At 37.1% G+C, this 22430-nt stretch overlaps 3 protein-coding genes across 3 annotated transcripts; 2 read left to right on the forward strand and 1 right to left on the reverse strand.

Annotated features, from left to right (window-relative positions):
• Nucleotides 1–1188: 1188 nt before the first annotated feature.
• Nucleotides 1189–10117, forward strand: LOC113768744 (synaptotagmin-5). Its single transcript, XM_027313208.1, has 14 exons — nt 1189–1731; nt 3152–3226; nt 3313–3420; nt 3870–3902; nt 3993–4082; nt 4704–4829; nt 5303–5446; nt 5648–6067; nt 6521–6655; nt 7692–7910; nt 8139–8414; nt 8774–8911; nt 9286–9588; nt 9707–10117. The coding sequence occupies exons 1-14, from the start codon at nt 1543–1545 to the stop codon at nt 9926–9928; spliced, it is 2478 nt and encodes an 825-aa protein (XP_027169009.1). The 5' UTR covers nt 1189–1542; the 3' UTR covers nt 9929–10117.
• Nucleotides 10118–10670: 553 nt separating this feature from the next.
• LOC113768320 (CRM-domain containing factor CFM3, chloroplastic/mitochondrial) lies at nt 10671–17495 on the forward strand. The gene is made up of 10 exons (XM_027312622.1): nt 10671–11683; nt 13354–13816; nt 13906–14036; nt 14437–14778; nt 15176–15332; nt 15427–15719; nt 15863–15922; nt 16072–16155; nt 16277–16476; nt 17071–17495. Exons 1-9 carry the CDS (start codon nt 10817–10819, stop codon nt 16397–16399), a joined length of 2520 nt encoding a protein of 839 aa, XP_027168423.1. The 5' UTR covers nt 10671–10816; the 3' UTR covers nt 16400–16476; nt 17071–17495.
• Nucleotides 17496–17991: 496 nt separating this feature from the next.
• Nucleotides 17992–21699, reverse strand: LOC113768157 (cleavage stimulating factor 64). The gene is made up of 7 exons (XM_027312405.1): nt 21535–21699; nt 21281–21358; nt 19722–19760; nt 19056–19613; nt 18853–18945; nt 18466–18645; nt 17992–18357 (listed from the first exon to the last, which is right to left on the reverse strand). The coding sequence occupies exons 1-7, from the start codon at nt 21625–21627 to the stop codon at nt 18232–18234; spliced, it is 1167 nt and encodes a 388-aa protein (XP_027168206.1). The 5' UTR covers nt 21628–21699; the 3' UTR covers nt 17992–18231.
• Between the last annotated feature and the right edge of the window lie 731 nt (nt 21700–22430).

The following is a 22430-nucleotide window of genomic DNA, read 5'->3' on the forward strand; positions in this document are numbered from 1 at the left end:
GAAGTCTAATGGATATTTGTTAATACACATAAATTACACCTAATTTATTCTGTGACTGTACACATTATTAATTATTACCTTCCATTGTATTTATATTTTTTTCTAATTAACTTTATTTTAAAAAATTTTAACACTTGAACTATATTTTAACGGCTGTCAAATGGCCACCCATTAGATAGACCCATAAAAAATATCAAAATTAATAATTTTCATCTAAAAAAAACTTACACCACGTAGAATTTTTGGGTAAACATGGTCATTAATTATCTTGTCACCAAATACAAGAAAACATCTTATTAAGGTAAAGCGTGCCCCGTGCGAAATATCCTATAGAATGATATAAGTATTTTCCCCCAAAATATACAATAAAGAATTGAGCATTTTTTGTAATTATTAGATGGTTGACTATGCTCAAAATGAACGCTACTTTATTGAAAATATTTTAAACATAGAATTAAGGATAAATAGCAAGGTTTATGACCTTTATAAGTTGTTGATGAGACAGAGATTAGGAAGCAAAATTTTGAGAGAAACAAATTGAGAACTTCTTAGGATTGCCATTTTTAGTAAAAAATAATAATGTTTAAGTTTTTCTAAATTATTCTTTGACACAGGTTTTAAGCACCCCTCATATGCATTATATATCTCAGAAAATCCTACAGCAAGTTTTATACAAAAACTCTTTCCAAAAAAAAAAAAAATGCAATCCAAACAATCTCTTAGAATTTTGCAAAGTCAAGTGCTCCTTCTTGAATATTGTTGGAGAATCAGGGGTTCAGAAGAAAGTTAGTAATATTGACCTTTCCAAACTCCAAAGTCTGATATCACCGTTCTAAATCCACCATTAGGAGAATTAACTTAGGACCACATCATTGTAATGATTCGGGAGTGTTTGGATACAAAACTTATCCCAAATAATATTTCGCTTGCATCATAAACACATTTTCTAACCCACTTTTTTATATTTCCAACTACCTTTTTATCTCACATACATCACATCACAAAAAGTGCTACAGTAATTATTCCAAATAATATTTCAAATAATACCCTATTCAAACAAAAAAGCTTTCCAAAATCTGCAAAAAATAAGTACGCCTCATGTCGTACTTAACATAATTACGCCGTAATAACAAACAGCAGCAGTTAACTGAAACTTCCAAAGGCGTTTCCGTTGACTAAGACTTTTCCCCTCTCTCTTTCTCTGCACCTGCCAAAACTGAATCAGTAGTCAGTCCTTTTGAATTCCAATTTAGCTCATTTAACTCTATCAGCCTCTCAATGATCATTCGTTCTGTACTCTATCTTTCAAGAAATTGTCAGAACAAAAAAAATTAAGTTCTGGGATTCTCTACTTTCTCAGATAAAGTTCTGGGATTTTCTTGATTTTGGTTTCTGACATATTATACGAGTGTTCAAATTTTTTCCGGGAAATCTCAGGGGTGGCAAGCCAGGAAAGTCAAGTTGGAGCTGATTGCTGATAAAAATTGAATTTTGGGAACTGGGACTGATTGAGTAGTTTTGATTAGTACATTTGGATTTCCGATGGGTTCAAGAAAGAATAGAACTTCTGCTATTAATGAAGCCACAGAGTTCTTTAACCAGCTGTTAGTGGATAAGCCTCTTTTGCCTCTCGTAGTTCCCCTGTTGTTTGTACTTTGGGGTATTGAGAAGTGGTTTTTCTCTCTCTCAAATTGGGTTCCTTTGGCCGTTGCAGTCTGGGCTACTATTCAGGTAGCTTCTTATACCATTTTATTTTTCTGAGTTTGGTGAATTATGATGTCTTCTTCATACTTCAATCCTTGAGTTACTCTTGTTTTCTTTGTCTAAATGGTTGTGCAAAATCTTGAAACTATAAGGTTGAATGTGCTTGATCATTTGGACTTAATTGGCTTCTGAGATTTTCTCTGTCTCTGTTCTGGATCTTTCACCTGTGCTTAGTGAAATAAAGTTTTGGTTTTCTTAAACCAGATTTTTTTTTTCTATATTATTCACTGAATACCGTGTTTTCCACTACTACTTTTCATTTTGGTTGCCTGATTGCTATTTTTTTTATATCAAATTTCAGAGGTTGTAGGTTCTCTAATTCTCAAATCATCTATCAAATAAGTAATGATTTAAAAATTTTCTTAACAGAAAAGTAATAGGGAGCCAGGCATTCAGCAAGTGATGAAGACTTAACTCAAGAATCGCTGCTTTCGAGTGTCACGCTAGTATTTGCTTTGTTAGTTGGCTTTCATTGTTCTTTATTTTTATTTTAGTTGGTCGATGTCTTTATGTCATGGTTTTGTGCGTTTTTGTTTGTACAACATCCACACAAGCACCTTTTCTCTTTAAATTGCTTGCAGCTTTTTGTCCGCAAAGTGGATTGTTCGTGCTTTTCTTCTTAATTTCTACAATCTGAAACTTCTAAAAGTTATTAACAGTGGACGTCCACCAGAATTCTGTTCAATTTATCCATCCCTGCAATGGGATGCCCTTCTAAATTTGAAATTAAGGACTTTAGAGATCATTGTAACCATGATAAGATTGTCTTGAGGCTTCCAAGATCTAGGTTTGTGGCCTAAAGTTTTTATGAGCGTCAGTTACTGTGAAGAAAATTATTAAACAGAAAAAGGTGTGGCTGGTGACAAATTGTTGAATAAATTTTTAAGATTTTATCTCAAATGAGAAAATGACTGTAACGTAGGTTGAACTGGATATAGGCTTTCTCAATATCATAGCATAACTAATCACATATCTTTAACTAATTGCGCATAACAGAAGATGTTAACATTTTCCAAGGAAAATTTGGGCCATAATCTTTAGGTAGATTCTCTCCTTGTTTCCTAATATAAATGGTGGAAGCATGTCAGTTATTATTGGCTTCAGCATCCCTGGATGAAAGTTCTTTCCTTTTTTTTTTTTTTTCTCTGCCTTGCTTCTTATAGTACACTTGCTCCGTGTATGAATGAACAGAAGCACGAGCTGTTTTGGGGGTGGGGTCGGGGGCGGTCTGTCAGGGATTGGCAACACAACTTCACATTCCAGTGGGCTGACACTTTCTCTTTGTTACTTGATTCAGCATTTACAGCATAGCTTTAATTGCAAGATAGAATATTGATGTAGGAAATACATGGCTGTAACATGAGTTGTCAACCTTCCCAATTTGCAGTATGGGAGTTATCAACGTCGTATTCTCACAGAAGACTTGAACACAAAATGGAAGCAACTGATACTACAGACCTCGGTAATTTTCTTTTTCATTTTCTTATGTAGATCTGCATGTCAAATAGGCAACTAACCGCAGACTTGATTTTTCATATTTCTGTACAGTCAACAACACCTTTGGAGCACTGTGAGTGGCTCAACGTGCTGTTAACAGAAGTTTGGCCCAACTATATTGGGCCTAAGCTCTCCTTAAGGTTCGCTTCTATTGTCGAGGTGAGTTCTCCTCTCTCTCCCTCTCTCTGAAGGTAATTTTTATTGTATTTGAAAAACTAGTTTTTGAAAAACACTCCAAAAACAGGGGATCCAAACAGAGCCGAAATTTTTTATTATTTTTTATTTTCTTTTATTTTTGAAGATGCAAGATGCATGAACTTGCATGATGTTGCATGATGTAACAAAAGTTGTAAAATTGGTGTCAAGCATTTTTTTCCCGTTGTAATACCAATAGCACTAACCATTGGAATCTTCTTGGTGGAATAATTTGCATTTTTGTAGAGTTTTTGGTCAACTTTCATCTTTTATGCTATAGGTCATTGTTTTAGTGAGAAATGCGGCAAATAAAGCTTCTCCTGATGAATTGCTTGATTGGTTAGTTCTTCTTGTGGTTGGCATTCACATCATAGAATAATTATCTAAATTCATTTGTACTTGTTAACGTGCAGAGACGTTTAAAGCATAGAAAGCCAAGCCTGATTGTAAGTATCTTCACTTTTCCATCATGTGACAGAATTTGCATCCATGCAGAGTCTAAAGATGTTACTGCTAAAACTGCTGTCCTTTTTCAGGAAAAGATTGAATTGCAGGAATTTTCGTTAGGTTCACACCCACCTATCTTAGGTATTCATGGGGCTAGTTGGTCAACTTCAGGTGATCAGGTGTGCTTTTCTTGCTTAGATGTCAAACTTTTACCATATTCAATTCTTAGTTATCAAACTTTAGTAATTCTTGGAATGGCGGATTTGCCAATCTGAATTGTAGCTTTTGTTTTCTATGAAAAATCTATGTCAAAATGTGTTAACGCTGCTAATTGTTGACATATGGAATGAGGAAACGCATGATGTTGGGGGGAGAAAAGAGAGGGCTACTAAGCAAATGTGTATTTGGTTGGTATTAGGAGAACTTTGCAAAAGCTGAATAAAATTTCCAACTATAGCACCCTGATAAAAGCTTCTCAAAATTCAGGGATATAATTCAATAAATATAGATACTTTTCCTTGCTATTAAACATGTTGATATGTTATGACTAGACTAGTTGTGGCTGCTGATGTCCGAAGGATAAAGATAAGGAAGCTATAAAGATTTCTTGAGAGTTTTGATACAGTTCATGTTGTGTCATTTCTGCTATTTAGCTATAGTGTATCTATATCTTACTTGAGCTTTTCAAGCGTTGAAATATATATCCTTTATTTTGCTTGTAAGGCTAATCATAAGTGTTTCCTCATTAATTTTATTTAGGATTAGATGAATTGTTTGCTGATGCCTGCTTATGTTTACAGAGAATTCTGCGTTTCGGTTTCAACTGGGATGCTACAGACATGAGCATTATGTTGTCCGTTAAGTTGGCAAAACCACTCATGGGAACTGCACGAATTGTTATCAATAACATGCACATCAAGGGTGATGTATGCACTATACTACGTCCTCATTTTTGTAATGAATCTTGAACGGCTAATTTTAAGTTGAATCTCTAGAAGAAAAACAAGGAGTTTTGGCAAAATAACAGCTTTTGGGATGGTTTTTCCCTTGGGGAAGTGTTTCTCAATCCAAAGCTCCAGATTTGAGCTTCACTGATTAAAGCCTAGATAACTAACTAACCCAAAAGTCTGATGTCTGCACCTCTTCTCTCGCACGCCCTCACCAACCCCCCCTCCCACTACTCTCCAAAAAAAAAAAACACCATATATTCAATGGAATGCTTTTGTTACAAAAGTATAGGATGAGCATGAAGTTATTTCTCAGACTTCATCACTTATATATGTGGGACTTTTAGCTACATGGAGGAGGTCTTGGAGTCTAGATTTCACATTGTAATTTAGTTATTCAATTATTGCCTTTGTTGACATCTAAAGTCTCTTTGCTAAATTTACATCTACAGATGCTTTTAATGCCGATCCTGGATGGAAGAGCACTTTTATACTCATTTATGTCTACTCCAGAGGTGAGACTAGATGTCGCTTTTGGAAGTGGTGGAAGCCAATCTCTACCTGGAACAGAACTTCCGGGTGTCTCTTCATGGCTGGTATGATAATGCATTGAATAGATTTTTCAAATTGCTTTAAAGAACGCTCAAAAAATTGAACTTGAAGTTCTAATTTCTTAGTTTCATATACTTTACATTCATAGTTGAATATTGGCTGCTTGAACAAGAATATTTTAGCTTTGTAAAAAAAGCAGTCAAGACAAGAAAATGTCTTAGTGAGCTCTGTGTATTTTGTAACAGGTTAAACTTGTTTCTGACACAATAAGTAAAAGGATGGTTGAACCTCGTCGTAACTGTCTTGCTTTGCCAGCGGTAGACTTGTATAAGAAAGCTGTAGGCGGTGTACTGTATGTTACAGTGATTTCTGCTAGCAAACTTTCTAGGAATAACTTGAAGGGAAGCCCCACAAAAAGACAACAGAGCTCAGTGGTAAATGGACATAAGGAAGATCACCTTGATGACAAAGATTTGAGGACCTTTGTGGAGGTTGAACTTGAAGAGTTGACCAGGAAAACAAATGAGCGACGAGGATCTAGTCCCAGCTGGGATTCAACATTTAATATGGTTCTACATGACAACTCAGGAGTTGTTAGGTTCAATCTTTATGAGTGCACTCCGGGTAGTGTAAAGTATGACTTCCTAACAAGCCGTGAAGTCAAGGTACACTTAATTTGTTATTCTTTCTTCCAACTTATAGAAATCATTTTATCTTTCAAATGCATGGGTTTGATGGGTTTCATGTGCTGGGATTGCATGCTATATTAACCAATGAAGAAGCATTATTTGGTAATTGTAAGACTTGTTTTATCCAACTTGTTTTTCCAGCTGTGGACAAGGCTTTATTCTTCCATCCAGATACTTTTTTTTTTAAAAAAATAATTTTCTGAATAGTGAAAATTTTTTCTCAAAATGCATGGATTTTCTAGTCTCCAAAGGCAGCATATAACAAAAATTCACCATTGTGTTTCTGTTTGCAATCCATTAATGGAACAACATGAAAAATTACATCATGAATTACCACCCAAAAAAAAAAAAGAGAAAGAGAATTCTTTATTTTAATCTTCACATCAATTCCATGTTAATGAAGTGTCTAATCTATTTCCACGAACATAGATAAGATATGTTGCGGATGACTCAACAATATTCTGGGCAACTGGTGCGGACTCCACCGTGATAGCGAAGCGTGCGGAGATTTGTGGAAAAGAAGTCGAGATGACTGTTCCTTTTGAGGGAATAAATTCTGGAGAGGTATGAACGTCTATGAGCTTTCTTGCGTGCTGGGGATGTTTTGAGTAATGTTAATTTATGCGTTCCACTATATTCACAAAATATGCATGTCTTAGCTTATTCCTCTGAGATAAAGCTATATTAGTGAGTGAAGGTCCTCAATTCGTGTTCACCTGCCTTTCCATTTTTTTTTCTTGAAACAATAATTGTATTGATAGTGTCAAATGTATACAATATCTGGACAAAGGTTCAATGAGCTATACAAAAGTGCACATTAGCACAGAAGAACAGAATTGATCCATTTTTTATTTTGACAAATTCTTAAAGCATAATTACTAAGAGATGTAGTGATATCATTTTTCAACTGCCTTGGCACATAAAGTGGAACTCACTCAATTAGATGCCTGAGACACCATGCCTTTGTTCTCGAGCTTTTTCTTGTTATTTTTAGTTTTGATCCTGGTTGGTCAGGGTTGAGGGGAGGGTGGGAAGGGTTGATAGGAGGATGTTGGCTATTTCATCCTCCTGCTCTGTGTCTATGTACTCCCCCCCCCCTCCTCCTCCTCCTCTTCTTCTTTCTCTTTCCAAACTGCAAATATGTGCTCTGGTCTCTCCTTGAAAGCTTCAGTTTCACATCAATCAATTAAAGATAAATATGAGAGGAAATACATCAGCAACCAATTAAAGATAGCTTGAATAAACAGGATATACATCAGGAATTAAAGATAAAGACGAGACGCTTTTGGTAATGTGAAAGTTTGGGTCATCCTTCCACGAAGTTTAAATTCTTCCAATCATTGTCAAACAATTCTGAATGTGATGAATATACAGTACAATGTCAATCTCATATGTTGCAGTTTTCACTTATTTAAGTTGTTTTTTTTCCTCCTATTGTACTAACATCATATGAAATATCTTATTTAAAATACTGGACATGCCTAAAGGTTTCATTCTTTTAGCTCATCAAGCATGCACAAGATATAATTCTTGTTAAGATTTTCCTCAATAAGAGCATGAACTGACAGAGCTACTTTTTTGCTTGGAATGACATCTGCAGTTGAAAGTGAAACTTGTCTTGAAAGAATGGCATTTTTCTGATGGTTCACATAGCATGAATGGTTCAAGGATTGGCTCAAGGCAAGCACTCAATGGGTCATCAAAATTTCTTCCAACAACCGGAAGAAAAATTTATGTAACTGTTACAGAAGGAAAAAACCTTGTTGTGAAAGACAGACTTGGGAAGTCAGACCCTTTTGTTAAATTGCAGTACGGGAAGGTACAATCCTTTTCTCTGTTCCTTAATCAAGCCCTTCTAACCCTTGTTGGACTCAGTTACTCTCTGTATTTTAATAAAATTGTGATCCCTTTCTTGAAGAAAATACTATATCATTGATTGATTAAAAAGCAAATTTGATCATTGCACTATGCGAGGCACATGATGTTAACATCCACTAATGTAGACTACTGATACTAGAATTGTGATGGTGATAAATCTTCTTTTCAGGCAATTCGAAGAACTAGAACTGTCCCACATACTTCAGATCCTACTTGGAATCAGAAGTTTGAATTTGATGAAATAGGAGATGGTGAATATCTCAAAATAAAATGCTATAATGAAGAAACATTCAGAGAAGAAAGCATAGGTGGTGCTCGAGTAAATATGGAAGGCCTTGTTGAGGGATCAGCAAGGGATGTTTGGATCCCTCTTGAAAAAGTGAATTCCGGAGAGCTGCATCTTCATATAGAAGCAGTGAGAGTTGAGGATAATGAAGGATCAAAGGTGTGCCAAATTAAAATTTCAGCTTGTTCATGTTTCCAATTGTCAGATTTTTATTTTTGAAGCAAGACAACCATGGGACTCTGTTTTATTTAGGAGGATTACTGTGTGCCATGCATATTTTTTGTAGATGTACAATGCTCTTAAAATGTCAACATCTAGGCCAGATTTTGGAATAATGCTCTGTTGCTAGTAAAATGCTTCTACAATGCAAATCTTTGTAGATGTGCATTTTTAGAGCATTTATGTGATTATACATCTCTGGTTGCAATGTCATTGACTTCACTATATTCTCAGTTGCAATTGCATGACTTCAACTCGTATGTTTCCTAACTTTTCAACCACTTTTTGTGTTTTACCAGGGATTGCACAGATCTACAGACAATGGATTGGTTGAGCTTGTTCTTATTGAAGGAAGAGATCTCTTTGCTGCTGATCTGAGAGGAACAAGTGATCCATATGTGAGAGTACACTATGGAAACTTGAAGAGGAGGACTAAGGTTAGAAAATGTGTTATTTGCAAAATTGCTTTTCTTGTTAGTCTAGCTCTTTATTACCAATATGTGGTTTCTCTTTGGCTCTATGATTATAAATTGCTGACATTAGTGGTTTCCAACACCGCACGACTATGTTGTATGTACTGCAATGTACTCACAACTGTCTTCTACACTTACGGCAGTAAGAAAGGTTTTCAGATCCTTGTCCCATTCCCCAATTTTTAGATTGGTTGCAAAAACTACTGAATCTATTATATGTTATAGTCCTGAGGTGGACATACCAATCGCATTAATATTTGACTCCAAAAATACTAGTATTATATACTGTTTTATATTTCCGCATTGTTGAACTTGCTTTGTTCTGCTTTTGATTGCAGGTTGTGTATAAAACTCTAAATCCGCAATGGCATCAGACCTTTGAATTTCCTGATGATGGTAGTCCACTTGAGTTGCACGTCAAGGACCACAATGCTCTGCTGCCTACATCAAGCATAGGTGACTGCGTTGTAGAATACAAGAGATTACCTCCAAATCAGATGTCCGAAAAATGGATACCACTACAGAATGTAAAAAATGGTGAGATCCATATTCAAGTAACTAGACGAGTTCCAGAATTAGACAAGAAGCCACCAGACTCTGAGTCGTTTTCAATTCAAGCACGCAAGCGAACTTCTAAACAGGTGAGAACCTCACGCATCTCTAACGCTTCTCTTACATTCCATTTCTCTTCCATGTTCCAGATAATTCGCCTTATACGCACTCTGAATCTTGCATGTACTGATGCAATTCTTTTATCAGATGAAGCAAAATATGATCAAGTTTCAGTCTTTGATAGAGGATGGCAATCTTGAAGGACTTTCAGCATCACTGAGTGAGCTGGAAACACTGCATGATGCTCAAGAAGAGTACATTTCCCAGGTTGAGATGGAGCAAATGCTTCTCCTGAACAAGATAAATGAACTTGGTCAGGAAGTCTTAAATTCCCCAGCTCCCTTGATTAGAAGAGCCACAATTCCTTGACGCTGATGTTAACTTTAGCAATGTAGTTAGAATCACAGGAAACCCGTAGTTGCTAATGCTAAGTATAGGGTCCTAAGAAAATTTTTTCAATCTGTATATTGTTTTACCACATGTATGTATGACTGAGAAATGCTTATTTTGCCCTGCAATGAAAATATGGCCTTAGATCCACCCCAGAACTTCATTTTTTTCCCCCTGATGTATACTAACTTTTCTTCTTAGATCAAGTGCACTGCTGGTTTGTTATGAATTCACTTTCAATCTTTCATAAAGCAAAACAATATACTGTTATAATTCCTGAAAGATCTGCAGATCACACTTCTCAGGCTTCAATATTCCAAAGAACTGATACAAAAACATGTATGCATATTACAAATTTATGAAGAGCTTGGAAGATAGCTTTTTCCGAAAAATGCATGTCACAGAATAGCACCAGAACATATTTAAAAAGTCGCATTTTCTTTATTAAGGCTATTACTCTTGTATAGTATCAATTCTAAATTTTTTTTCTTGGGTTTGGCATATTTTAGAAAGAAATCAAGCACATAAAACATCACTTCAAAATTCTTTTTCTTTCTAGTTTTACACGTGCAAAAAATTCTTTACTTCAAAGCCGATTAAATCTAATGATTCTGGTCCGACGTGTACAAACTGCCAGTGCCACGCAAGCAAGCAAAATATCTGAAAAAAAAAAAAAAATCCAAAAATCACACTATCAGTCTATCACAACCTTCGTCTCACCATAGCCAAAACTCCCTTCTCATCGTCTTCCTCCCTAAAACCTCATCTTCTCCGAGCTTCACATAAAATAAAACAAAACAATCCTGCTTTCTTCACTTTCAGAACTTCATTGCTATGCTGCCCGAAGAAGCTGAATTTGGTTCATAAATGGCCATGTCAACTGCGAAATTCTCAGAAATGCCACTGCCACTGCCACCCCACTTCTTCTCCTCCACTTCTAGGAAACCCTCTTTCTCTCTCTATTTCCTTAAACCCTTTTCCTCTTCTCTCCGGCCAACTGCCCCCGCTACCACCTCCGCCGCCAGAATTCCCAAAAAGCCTTTTCAAAACCCGGATACTGCGAGACCCACCACCAAACATTCTTCTTCTTGGTTGAATCAATGGCCCTCCTCCAACCTACTTCCTCCTGTTCATTACAAAAACCCCAAAACCCTCCAACCCGAAATCCAGGACTCCCGGGTCACTGGCGAACCGGGTCGACCCGTGACATCTGCAATCGACAGGATTGTGCTCCGGTTGAGGAACCTCGGGTTGGGTACGGATGATGACGAAGAGGAGGATGGCATTGAGGAACCCGGGTCGGCCTTAGTTCCGGGTCGGGTTGATGATGTGGGACGGGTAAATGGGGAGGAAAAGTTGGGGGATTTGTTGAAGAGGGATTGGGTCAGGCCAGACATGATGTTGGTTGAAGATGGGGAGGACGCAGATTCGACATTATTGCCGTGGGAAAAGGAGGAGTTGGCGGCAGCGGCGCAGGCAGAGGAGGGGGTTTTGGGGAAGAGGAGGACGCCAAAGGCGCCGACTTTGGCTGAGTTGACTATTGAAGATGGGGAGCTGAGGAGGTTGAGGAGAATGGGGATGACATTGAGGGAAAGGATAAATGTGGCTAAGGCAGGGGTAACAGGGGAAGTGTTGGAGAAGATTCACGATAAATGGAGGAAGAATGAGCTTGTTAGGTTGAAGTTTCATGAGTCTTTAGCTCATGATATGAAGACGGCTCATGAGATTGTTGAGGTTTGTATGGCGTAACGCCAACTCTTGGAATAATGTCAAATAAGTTTTGTGTTTAATTATTGATGTGAATTTAATAAATGTTAGAATTGTTGTTCCCAAGTTTGTTGCTTTGGTTAAATTAATTGAAGTTGTCTGATGTAGGCTACATTAGAATGAGTTGAGATTTGTATTTGTGATTAAGTTTATCGTACTTGGTTTGGCGTAGGGTATGGATGACTCAAAGAGGTCTAAGAATTTAACCAGTAGTTGTGGTCAATGCGGATGATACTAGAATGTGTTTATCTGTGAACTAGCTAAACCAATTTTAAGTTGAGAGACAATAATAGGCCAGCTAGTTAACCTTCCTGATGCATGGAGAGAATGAATATGGAAGTATAAGATCTGAGACAAAGGTCTTGATGTATAAATAGCACTATCTTGTAAGAACAGGGATTTTTTAAAAGTGGGTATTGATGGAAAGAATGGAGCAAGGGTTAAGCCTAGGGCATCAATTGGAGATTGGAATGGGTAAGGAAATGCACTGAACTTGCAGAAGTAGGGTTGAACACAAGTAAGGAAGATAATAGAGATAAATGCTTGGGATCTAAGACTATCAGTCATATAGGAAAGCTTAAGGATCCTGTTCTGGTTAAGTTCTAGGAAGGGAGTTTTGCAAGTTGATGAAGAGGAACTGACTGTAAACTGGACATTGATGCTAATCTTTTACCAAAACAAACTGGGAGCTTGTCTGAAGTACCAAAATAAAATACTAGGTGGTCTTATGTTCAATTTTTTCCGGTTATCTTCACTTTTATTAGATATACTTAATTATAGCTCATCAACAGCCAAAGAATTTTTGGTAGCCAGTATGTCTAAGAACATACCTACAACATATACGCACATAGGTACATATGTACGTATTAGTGCTCATTGGAAAGTGAATGCTCATAATAATAAGTACGTAGCAAACTAATTTTGCTCACTCACCGTGTCAAACTTGTGTGATTTTTTTTTTTTTAGCTTTTCAATCTAAAAGGCAATTATTGCAAGTTATTGATGTACTGGCAGCTATTCGGGATTTAAAAAATGACTATCCAACAACTTATAAGGTTTTCTATCGTTTCAGGAAAAAAAAAAAAACTTATAAGGGAAATAGATTAGTAAAACAAAAAGAGATAGTGTATGGACAATTAGCCTGTGAAAGGTCTTGGATTTTGAACTACAATATTCATTACCAAAAAGAGATTAGTAAAACAACTTATAAGGGAAATAGATTAGTAAAACAAAAAGAGATAGTGTATGGACAATTAGCCTGTGAAAGGTCTTGGATTTTGAACTACAATATTCATTATCAAAAAGTTAAAAGTAAAGATCTCATAGAGTTGGATACCAAGTTCCAGATTGTTGATTGGACTTTCAAGATGGAATTCGCCTCTGAGATAAGGACCAGATATCAGTAGCTATATTCCTTCTTTGCAGGACTCCAGCTCGTATAATTTAGCACACCAACATTTGTTCATTACTTCCTTAGTTCCATGCTGATAATATGTTGTTTGTTTATGATGCTTCTTCCTTAAGAGAGCAGACAATATCAGGAATCAGCACACTGTTCTGTAGCTTAGATACAGAAGCAAAGAGTTCTTTTGGAAAGAACTGCTAATTTGGTGCTAATGTTGTTGTTTTTAATGCAGCGTCGAACCAGGGGACTAGTTATATGGAGGTCAGGAAGTGTGATGGTGGTCTACAGAGGGACTAATTATGAGGGGCCTTTATCACGATCCCAATCTGAGGGGGGAGAAGGTGAAACTCCTTTTGTCCCAAATGTTTCCCCTTCTGGTACTTCACTAGCCACAAAGAATGGCGTTGTCTATCCTGTTCTGGAAAAGTCAAACCCAGCTGTCACTAATGGTGTTGAAAGCATGACGGAAGAGGAAATTGAATACAATAGTCTGCTAGATGGTTTAGGTCCACGGTTTGAAGATTGGTGGGGAACAGGAGTACATCCTGTTGATGCTGATTTACTTCCTCAGACAATTCCTGGTTATAAAACGCCTTTCCGGCTTATCCCTGTTGGAATGAGATCACATCTAACCAATGCAGAAATGACTAATTTACGAAAACTTGCTAAATCACTTCCTTGTCATTTTGCTCTTGGTAAAGATAAGCACCTTAAATCACTTTTTTCTGTAGTGTAGAATATAGATTTTTTTATTTTATTGATTATCTTCCATTGTATTTATTAGGGAGGAATAGAAATCATCAAGGTTTAGCAGCTGCAATAATCAAGCTCTGGGAAAAAAGTTTAATTGTGAAAATTGCTGTGAAGCGTGGAATACAAAATACTAACAACAAATTGATGGCTGATGAGTTGAAGGTATGACACAAACTTTTTAGCTTGTTTAGTAATTTCGTGTCTTTTCTTTTGTGTTCCTTGCCTTTCTCTTTTCCTGAGCACCTCGTATAACTCGGTGTAAAAAGGGTAAAGAAACACTATCCAAGATGGGTGAAACTAACTTAGCTAAAACTTGTACTATATTGAACAGGGGAAGGACAGTTTATAGAAAATTACTACCTCATTTTCTTCATGTTAGTATAGTACACCACTGGAACTGCTTCGTGGTTCGATTTAATTTTTAACTATGGAAAAAATGGTTTAGTGATCAGCGTGCCATACATGTATAATTGATTGGGAAGGTCAAAAAAAAATGGGTACTTCTTTGGAGATGGTCAACGTGAAAATTTTGGGGTATATTGACTGTTGAACTGGTTTGCAGAGTTTAACTGGAGGGGCTTTGCTGCTCAGAAACAAATATTTCATAGTCATGTATAGGGGTAAAGATTTCCTGCCCCCAAGTGTAGCTACTGCTTTAGCAGAAAGACAGGAGATGACAAAACAATCACAAACTGTTGAAGAGGAAGCTAAGATTGGACCAAGCAATACAGCACCAGTGGGTCAAGGTGGAGAACCACTTGCTGGTACTTTGGCAGAGTTTTATGAGGCTCAAGCCAGATGGGGAAGAGAAATATCTAGTCAAGACCGTGAGACGATGATAGAGGAAGCATCCAGAGCAAAGACAGCCAGGGTAGTCAAGCGACTGGAACATAAATTAGCCATTGTAAGTGTGCCTTTCAAATATGGCATTTTTTTGAGAATGCATGTATCTGTCTCTGTCTTCAATTATCAATTTTTAATGGGACATCCGTGTCTTAGATCATGTTAGATCAAGGAAATGGGAAACTGCTATAGTAGAAGGTCATTACAGAAAAGTTGATTTCCAATTCAAATGGGGCTTGGACCCAAATAAGAAAGACAGCACTTGCTACATTTTGGAATAAGGTGACTGAAGTATGGGTGCTACTGGACTCTTGAATTTTGTTCTTGATTGCTGTTCAGGGATTTGTATTGTTGCTGACTGTTTATTGCAATCATTAGCTCCTAGATTCTTTGAAGTTAGTTTAGCACGTTAGTGGCTTTCTGTATCTATTGATAAAGGTTCTTGCATGTGTCCACAGGCCCAAGCCAAGAAGCTCAAAGCAGAGAGATTATTAGCTAAGATGGTGTCATCCTGGATTCCAGCTGATCCAGATGATGACCAGGAAACGATTACAGATGAGGAACGGGTTATGTTTCGTAGGGTTGGTTTAAGAATGAAGGCATACCTGCCGATTGGTGAGTTTTCATCCTCATCTAATTAACTCAACTAATTTTCTTCCAATGCAAAATGAAAATGGAAAATGCACAATCTGATTATGGTCTCTCCTAGGCATTCGTGGTGTCTTTGATGGTGTTATTGAGAACATGCATCTCCATTGGAAACATAGAGAACTAGTAAAGTTGTTATCGAAAGAAAAGGAACTTGCTTTTGTCGAAGAAACAGCAAGGCTATTGGAATATGAAAGTGGCGGCATACTAGTGGCAATAGAAAGAGTCCCAAAAGGTTATGTTCTTATATTCTATCGTGGAAAGAATTATCGACGACCCATTAGCCTAAGGCCTAGAAATCTTTTGACAAAGGCAAAAGCTCTGAAACGGAGAGTGGCTTTGCAACGCTACGAGGTTTTTCTTCCTCTTTATGTTTCTATTTCTTTTTTTTTTGTGTTGATTTTACCAAATTATTCTCATGATGTAGATTGTCAGGTACTAGTTGCATCTGAATGATTAATACACTTTTTCTGACTTTGTCTAACACTGTTCAACAGGCCCTTAGTCAGCATATTCGTGAAGTAGAGAACAATATAGAGCAGATAAAAGGAGAAATTGTAAGTTGTGATTTCATATTCAAATTCATGAAAACAGCTAGAGCTGCTAAACGCACTCACCTTTGTTTGGATTTTGTTGGTAATCTTCTATATTTTTCTTTTGTTCATTTCAAATTAGCTGAGTGTATGTCGCATTTGACTGCTTATAGGGTGATTCCAAAGAGAAGGAAAGCATTGGAGTCTCGAATTTGAAGGATCATACCCTGTCTGACCATTTCTCTGAGTTCGCTCATGTGAGTTACTCTATTTCGGATGTCGTGAAATGTTTTGTATTTGCATGGGGAATCCACTATTGGCCTCTGTTGTTTGAAGGATCATACCCTGTCTGAATTGTATTGTTTAAACATAATGCAGGGTGAAGGTGAAGCTTCAATGGAGGTTTCTGATGTTGATGAAAGTGATGCTGATGAAGATGGAGACCTTGAGTTGGAAGATGATGAAGATTCTGATGTTTCTACCATGGAGGACTTTGATTAGGCATCAAGTGTGGATTCCCTTAATTCTTTCAAGCGGCATCAAGTGAGAGGAGGCAATCTGGGAACTCTCCTGTTGAGGTAATCCATGGATTGAAGTTTCTCAGTCCATATTTGGTTAGCTGAGAAATTAAATAGGTTCTTTTCGAAGATGGACTGGTTGTACATGTAACTCCATAGTGCTTGTGTGGATAAAACAGTGTCTTTTATCATACTAGTAGTTCCTGTTAGCCATCATGCTGAAGGTTTAACAATGAATATAATCTTTGTCATGCATTACCATCTATTTGAAGCATTGGCTTCTGTAATACTGAAGTCATGATCATTAGACACCTCTTGGATAAGGAGGAAATTTGATGATAAAAAAGAAAATAAATTTTGATCAACAAGTGGAACAGTAGATAGTGTTTAACTAGAGCCATTTGTATATTTATTGTCCTTTATGTATAGATTTCTACTTGTGCACTGCCTGGCACAAATCTTCAAACTTGAATCGTTTATGCATGAGTTACAGTTGCCAGTATATGCTTGAAAGCTCCAACTTTTTGCTTGCATGAGTGTGACTATAATGGAATCTTCATGAAAAAAATTTCAGGGCATCTATAGCACTTTCTTGGTGGTGGTAAACTAACTTGTTTTATGCAGTTATAAAACTAACTTGTTTCTTCATTGCAGGTTGATGTACAGAACATCCTTGTATCGCATCCTTGGTGGTGGTAAACTAACGCGTCCAAGATAACTGAGAATGTTGGAATGACAGCTGATCCAATGTTGAGAAAGTCATCATGATTGCGAAGTTATTCTAAATGAAGGGTTCTGATGCCATTATATTTAGCAATGAATGCTAATCCTGTATGTACTGTACAAGTGCTATTTGTCTCAAAATTTTCTTGTGGTGGTAATTTGGCCTCCAACCTCAATTTTGAAATAATCCTGTCACAGCCAAATCTTATGGAGGTTCCACCAGCATGGTTTTTGGAATTGATGACATCATAAATGCATCGTTCCTTAGATTGTAAATTCCATTAGTGAATACATTGGCATTGTAATCACTTGCCATCTTCATAATTACATGAGAGAAACTTCCATTTGAATGATTAGAGCTGTTTTAATTCAGGATTGTTAGTGTCTTAGTGAATAGTAAACAGACGTCCAGATGTTACCGTTAAGTCGGTACTATGATCGTCTGGAACTTAATATATATGCATTCGGGAGTTTAGAGAAAAATATTGAGGTGAAAGAAAAGTGTGAGAACATCGAAGAGTGAGAGCAGGACAATGAAAATCAGAATGGATAAATAAGATTATGCGAAACAAGTCAGATGGAGAGGATGATGATTTAATGAATGTCTCAGCCATTTGCTGTAAAAATGGACCTTGGGGCAGGAATGGTCATTCTGAATCTCTGATGACTGTCCTTCAAAGGTTCATGATCATAATTGGCTTAAAAAAAAAATTCTGAGGCTCAAATGATTACATGTGCATCATTTTTACACACTATGTAAGATTCACAAAAATTTGTTCTATCTTTAATTTGTGTTCAAAGTGAATTAAAACCTGAAAACATGAATGTACATCTTGTGAAATTACATAAAAATCAGCAGAAACAGTTGACCTGAAAACCATTTATGTCCTTGTCCATAAAAATGTAATAACTTTTTCTGATGCATAAAATAAGACAAAATGAAACGATAATATACATATGCCAGACATTTGACAACAGCATTGTTTCTCCATGCCATATATTGATTGATAAATAGCCTAACGAACAGCTAGAGACGCCACTAGTTGGCAAAATCACAAAGAGCACGATCTAATGCTTCTATCAAGAAAGCTCTTATGGACGCAGCATTTGCTGCAACTGCAACACTTGATTCCTCTGTTCCGGAGGCAGCTGGTTAATCTGCTCTGGAGTGAGGCTCATGACCTGTTGAAGTAAGGCCTTTTCCATCTCAGGCGTCAACTGCAGAATCATCACCAGTATATATTAGTGCCTTCAAAAAGGGTGGCGCAACCATGTTTGACCAAAACTCATGCACAAAATGAAATTCAAAAAGGCTGGATAAGCTACCGAAGGAGGTCGAGGCTGCTGATTGCCTGGGCCCATTTGGCCAGGGAATTGTGGTGGTCCTGAAAGCTGTGCCGCAGAAGCACTCTCTTGTTTCATTCCAGGAATCCAAGGAGATCCCCTATCAGCTTGATTGGAGCTTGCAATTTGATTGAAGTCCGTCCCTAATTGTGAGCTTCCAACCTATAAACGTTCAAGGATAAAGTATCAGGAAGCGATGCAGCATCTCCTTTGTCAAAACCTAAGAATTGCATTAACTGCAAAAATGTGGTGGGCAAATTTAACTTTTTCAAGTGATTGATAGTGAACAAATTACTAAAACCCAGGCATCGAAATGAAACCACTGTACAAAGCATGTCAACCCAGAAAATCGAGCATCAAAAGCTGTACCTGATATGGTGGCTGTAATGGGGCCTGAATTGGATGTGGAGGTTGTCCCTGCAGAAATGAATGCCCAGGTCCAGCTGGAGGTCTTGTGCCTGACTGAGATTAAAAACATCAGACAAGTTAAGCTTTTAGAAACTAAGATTCTTTTTAAGTAAGACATCAAAAACTAAGTTTCTTTAACCTCAAAACATAAGTTCCCAACTTACATGATAGACAGGTTGGGAAGGATGCAGCTGAGGTGCACTAGAATGCTGAAAACCCACATTTAATCCCATCTGGGATTGACCTTGATGAGGGAACCCGGGCATTGGAGGCCTTTGTTGTGTTGGTAATGGAGGTTGTAGTGGGGGAAGATGTGATACGCTAGTAGTCTGCATTGGCTGCTGCAGCTGGTTAGAGGCTGAGGGAATCGGTGCTTGTAGGTGTGAAGGTGGCTGAGCAGCAGCATGATGTGGAAGATGAGGCATATTAGGTAGTTGAGAGGATTGACGTATGGGCATTTGTGTCGGTTGGGTAGCAATATGTCCCTTTGGCTGCTGTGTGGACTGTGAGGGATGTGATGGAAAGGATGGAGGTTGAAGATTTGAAGGAAGAACAGAAGCTGAAGATACTGTAGTTGCTGGCAGGTTCTGCTCCTGCTTTATATTTGGCTCCTGCTTTATTGTTGGTCCTGGAACTGGTGAAGAAGTCTGGATATTTGACTGCTGAATCGGTGATTTTGATGGCTGAGGATTTTGTGATGCTGCTGGCTGGACATTTGGGATCTAGAAGCAATGAAATGATCACTAAAACGCAGCACAGTTATATTATGTCAAAAAGTATAATTTGAACAAGATTCCAAAAACAAGCAAATAAACAAACAAAACACATACCGCTTGTGGGGGCTGCACCATTCCAAGCATAATTTGTGCCTGAAAAAGAACTTTGTCAATAGCAAAACAGGCAGCTTAACAGACAATCCATGACTTTCAATATCAAATACTAAACAAATTCAACCAAGCATCAATACAAGTTGAGTTCTAACTCCATTAAATTCAGCTAAATGAAAATGAACGAAAAGAACTATCTTGCTGGATAATGCTCCGTGAAGAGCTTCTCAGATTGTCTTAGAAAATGACCAGGACTTATATTTTCTTTGCTAGGTCCTAACCTCCAAGCCATCAAATCTTGGCCTAAAGCAAAACTAGTGATATCTATTCCCTCAAAAGAAAAAAAAAAAAAGAACTGGTGATATCTATACTAGTACATGATGACAGTCCTCAAGAGGCTGGCATCCTGTCCACCACCTACCATCCAAAAAGGAAAAGAAAAACGTTTCCATAATTTACAAGGGGAAGTACATTTGCATAGTAGAGAAGCTAGGCCGGAAGGAGAATACAATTGAACATTTTGAACTTCAAAGACCATGATCTTTTTAGAGAATATGTTGTAGCTAGAGTCCCACAAAAGAAAAAAAGCAATTACCTCACTTGTGACTAAAGTCTCTACAAAATTTTAGTATCCAGTAAGTTGGATAAGAACTTCAAAATAGTCTAAATTTGTAACACTAATATCACCATGACTTTATAGACATCAATTAATGACACAAAAATATAAATCTCATGGTAGCGGAAGGAGAGTAGAGATTAGCTAAAGGTGAAAGCCAGCATTGAAATTAGCCACGGTACAGGTAAAGTATCTAAGGCCAACTAAACCGCCAAGCTCAATTTTACATAAAGATATCAGGACTGTTAACTAAGAAAAGAGCGGCAAAATTATAATAACCTGAAGCTAATGAAAACAAACAACTCACTTAATACCTTAATCCACACATTTTCCCGTCCTAAATAGCTCTTTCAAAACCTAAATTCTAACTTGCAGGAACCATTTCACAATCCTAGAAGACGGTTACTATCAATCATGCAGTAATTTTTATATTTTTCTCAGGGGATGAGTAGAACATACAGTTCCTCCCAAAAAAGAAGGGGAAAAAATCTTTCCAGATATACTTCTAAGGCTCCGTTTTGTGGAAAAAAAAAAATAATAATAAATTGACCTGTTAACAACCTATTTCAGAGAAGCAATTGCAGAGCCAAAACGCTAAAACCCACTATCAAACAAAAACTGCCTACCCCCAATTTACGCAAACAGTGATTCTGCAACCACTGACTATCAAGAATCCAATTTGACAAAACGCTGCCCCAAAATGGCCCTTGCTCTTCGATTCACAGATTACCGTGAAAAGACTGAACTTTTTTTTTCCATAAAAGCTATTCCCAGTTTCTACAGTGATATTCAAGGATATAACAGTTCACTTTCTATCTTTAACCCTACGAACAGTGATCTGGACCCCAAAACGAATTTTTTTTTAAATAACACGCAAAAAATAAGACACAATTATACCCAACAGACAAAACTTTTTATATTAAAAAATGTTCAAATTAATCAGTACCTGAAAGAGGGCTCTAGTGAGAACCGGATTTTGGATTAGGATTTGTCTCGCTTGTTGCTGGTTCTGTTCAATTAATTGCTGCACAAATTTAAAAAAAAATCCCGTTACCAAAAATCAATAAAAAAATAAAATTCTATCCAAAGAATTTTTCTGTAATGAAAGAAAATCCAAAAAGCAATTCGAGATTCAGTTCATCCAAGACTCAGTTCATGACATGTTTAAAGAAAGAGCAAATCTTTTCTTTTTTCTTTTACCTTCATCTGAGACATTATATCATAAAGTTGATTCTTCGACATTCCGGCGAGGTTCGCCGATATGCCGTCGCCGGGCACCTGCTTTCCCGCCATTGACAAGGCAGTGATATCGGTTTTCCCTTTCTGTTCGCCTTTTTCTTCTGTTTCGTTCTTTGAGTAAGTGCGATTGAGGAAGAGGAGACTGAATAGGGATAGTAATAATGGGTTGTATATTTAATCTAGGCCTGTTTTGTCCTGTGAAAGTAAGTGTCCACAACTTATAAGCCCATCAGTTAAGGGCTCGGGCCCATATTAAATTGAACTAGAGCCTACTGGACCATAATTAGCGGATTTTGGGCTATTTCATTTCTCTGGAGCCAACTCGATTGCATTAAAATATTAAATTCTCATGTTTGATTCTCAGGCATTTTTTTTTTTTTTACACTTAAGGGACAAAAAAAAAAGACAAATCTAGAGGTTAGATTTTTTTTTCTCTTGACTTGTCGTTTGCTACTTTGTCTTTAGACTATGTTATTGTATCAGTAATAACTGAAACAATACTAAACCAAATCAAACTTTTTCAACCCCAATACTTGAAAACTAGCATTGCAATACTTTTTGAACAATGAATGGAATATGGATGCGACCCCCATTGAAATGGAGCAGCTGAAATACTGAAGATGAAAATCATTGAATTGTCAGTTTTATGTATTGTTTTTATCTCCCGACACCATTGAGAGACTTTAGTAAGTTTCTTGATTGGCTGTAATTGATAAGAAATAGGGAGAAAGTGGTCAAGAAAAGATTAAGAGTGCCAGCATACTCAAAGGGTGCATTTCCAGCCTTTGGTGCACGGATGGAAAAAAAAAAAGGAAAAAAATTTAGTCTCCCTTTTAATAGATAATTCTTACAGATGA

Source organism: Coffea eugenioides, chromosome 4 (genome assembly GCF_003713205.1).
Source record: "Coffea eugenioides isolate CCC68of chromosome 4, Ceug_1.0, whole genome shotgun sequence".
In the NCBI taxonomy this organism is placed as follows: Eukaryota; Viridiplantae; Streptophyta; class Magnoliopsida; order Gentianales; family Rubiaceae; genus Coffea; species Coffea eugenioides.

Coding starts and splice junctions, on each gene's coding strand:
- LOC113768744 (XM_027313208.1), top strand. CDS start 1,543: ATGGGTTCAAGAAAGAATAGAACTTCTGCTATTAATGAAGCCACAGAG. Junction 4,830..5,302: donor ACATGCACATCAAGGGTGAT/GTATGCACTATA, acceptor TTACATCTACAG/ATGCTTTTAATGCCGATCCT. Junction 6,068..6,520: donor TAACAAGCCGTGAAGTCAAG/GTACACTTAATT, acceptor CCACGAACATAG/ATAAGATATGTTGCGGATGA.
- LOC113768320 (XM_027312622.1), top strand. CDS start 10,817: ATGGCCATGTCAACTGCGAAATTCTCAGAAATGCCACTGCCACTGCCA. Junction 14,779..15,175: donor TGGAACATAAATTAGCCATT/GTAAGTGTGCCT, acceptor ATGTGTCCACAG/GCCCAAGCCAAGAAGCTCAA. Junction 16,156..16,276: donor ATTTCTCTGAGTTCGCTCAT/GTGAGTTACTCT, acceptor AACATAATGCAG/GGTGAAGGTGAAGCTTCAAT.
- LOC113768157 (XM_027312405.1), bottom strand. CDS start 21,627: ATGGCGGGAAAGCAGGTGCCCGGCGACGGCATATCGGCGAACCTCGCC. Junction 21,359..21,534: donor ATATAATGTCTCAGATGAAG/GTAAAAGAAAAA, acceptor AAATTTGTGCAG/CAATTAATTGAACAGAACCA. Junction 19,614..19,721: donor TGGTGCAGCCCCCACAAGCG/GTATGTGTTTTG, acceptor CATTGCTTCTAG/ATCCCAAATGTCCAGCCAGC.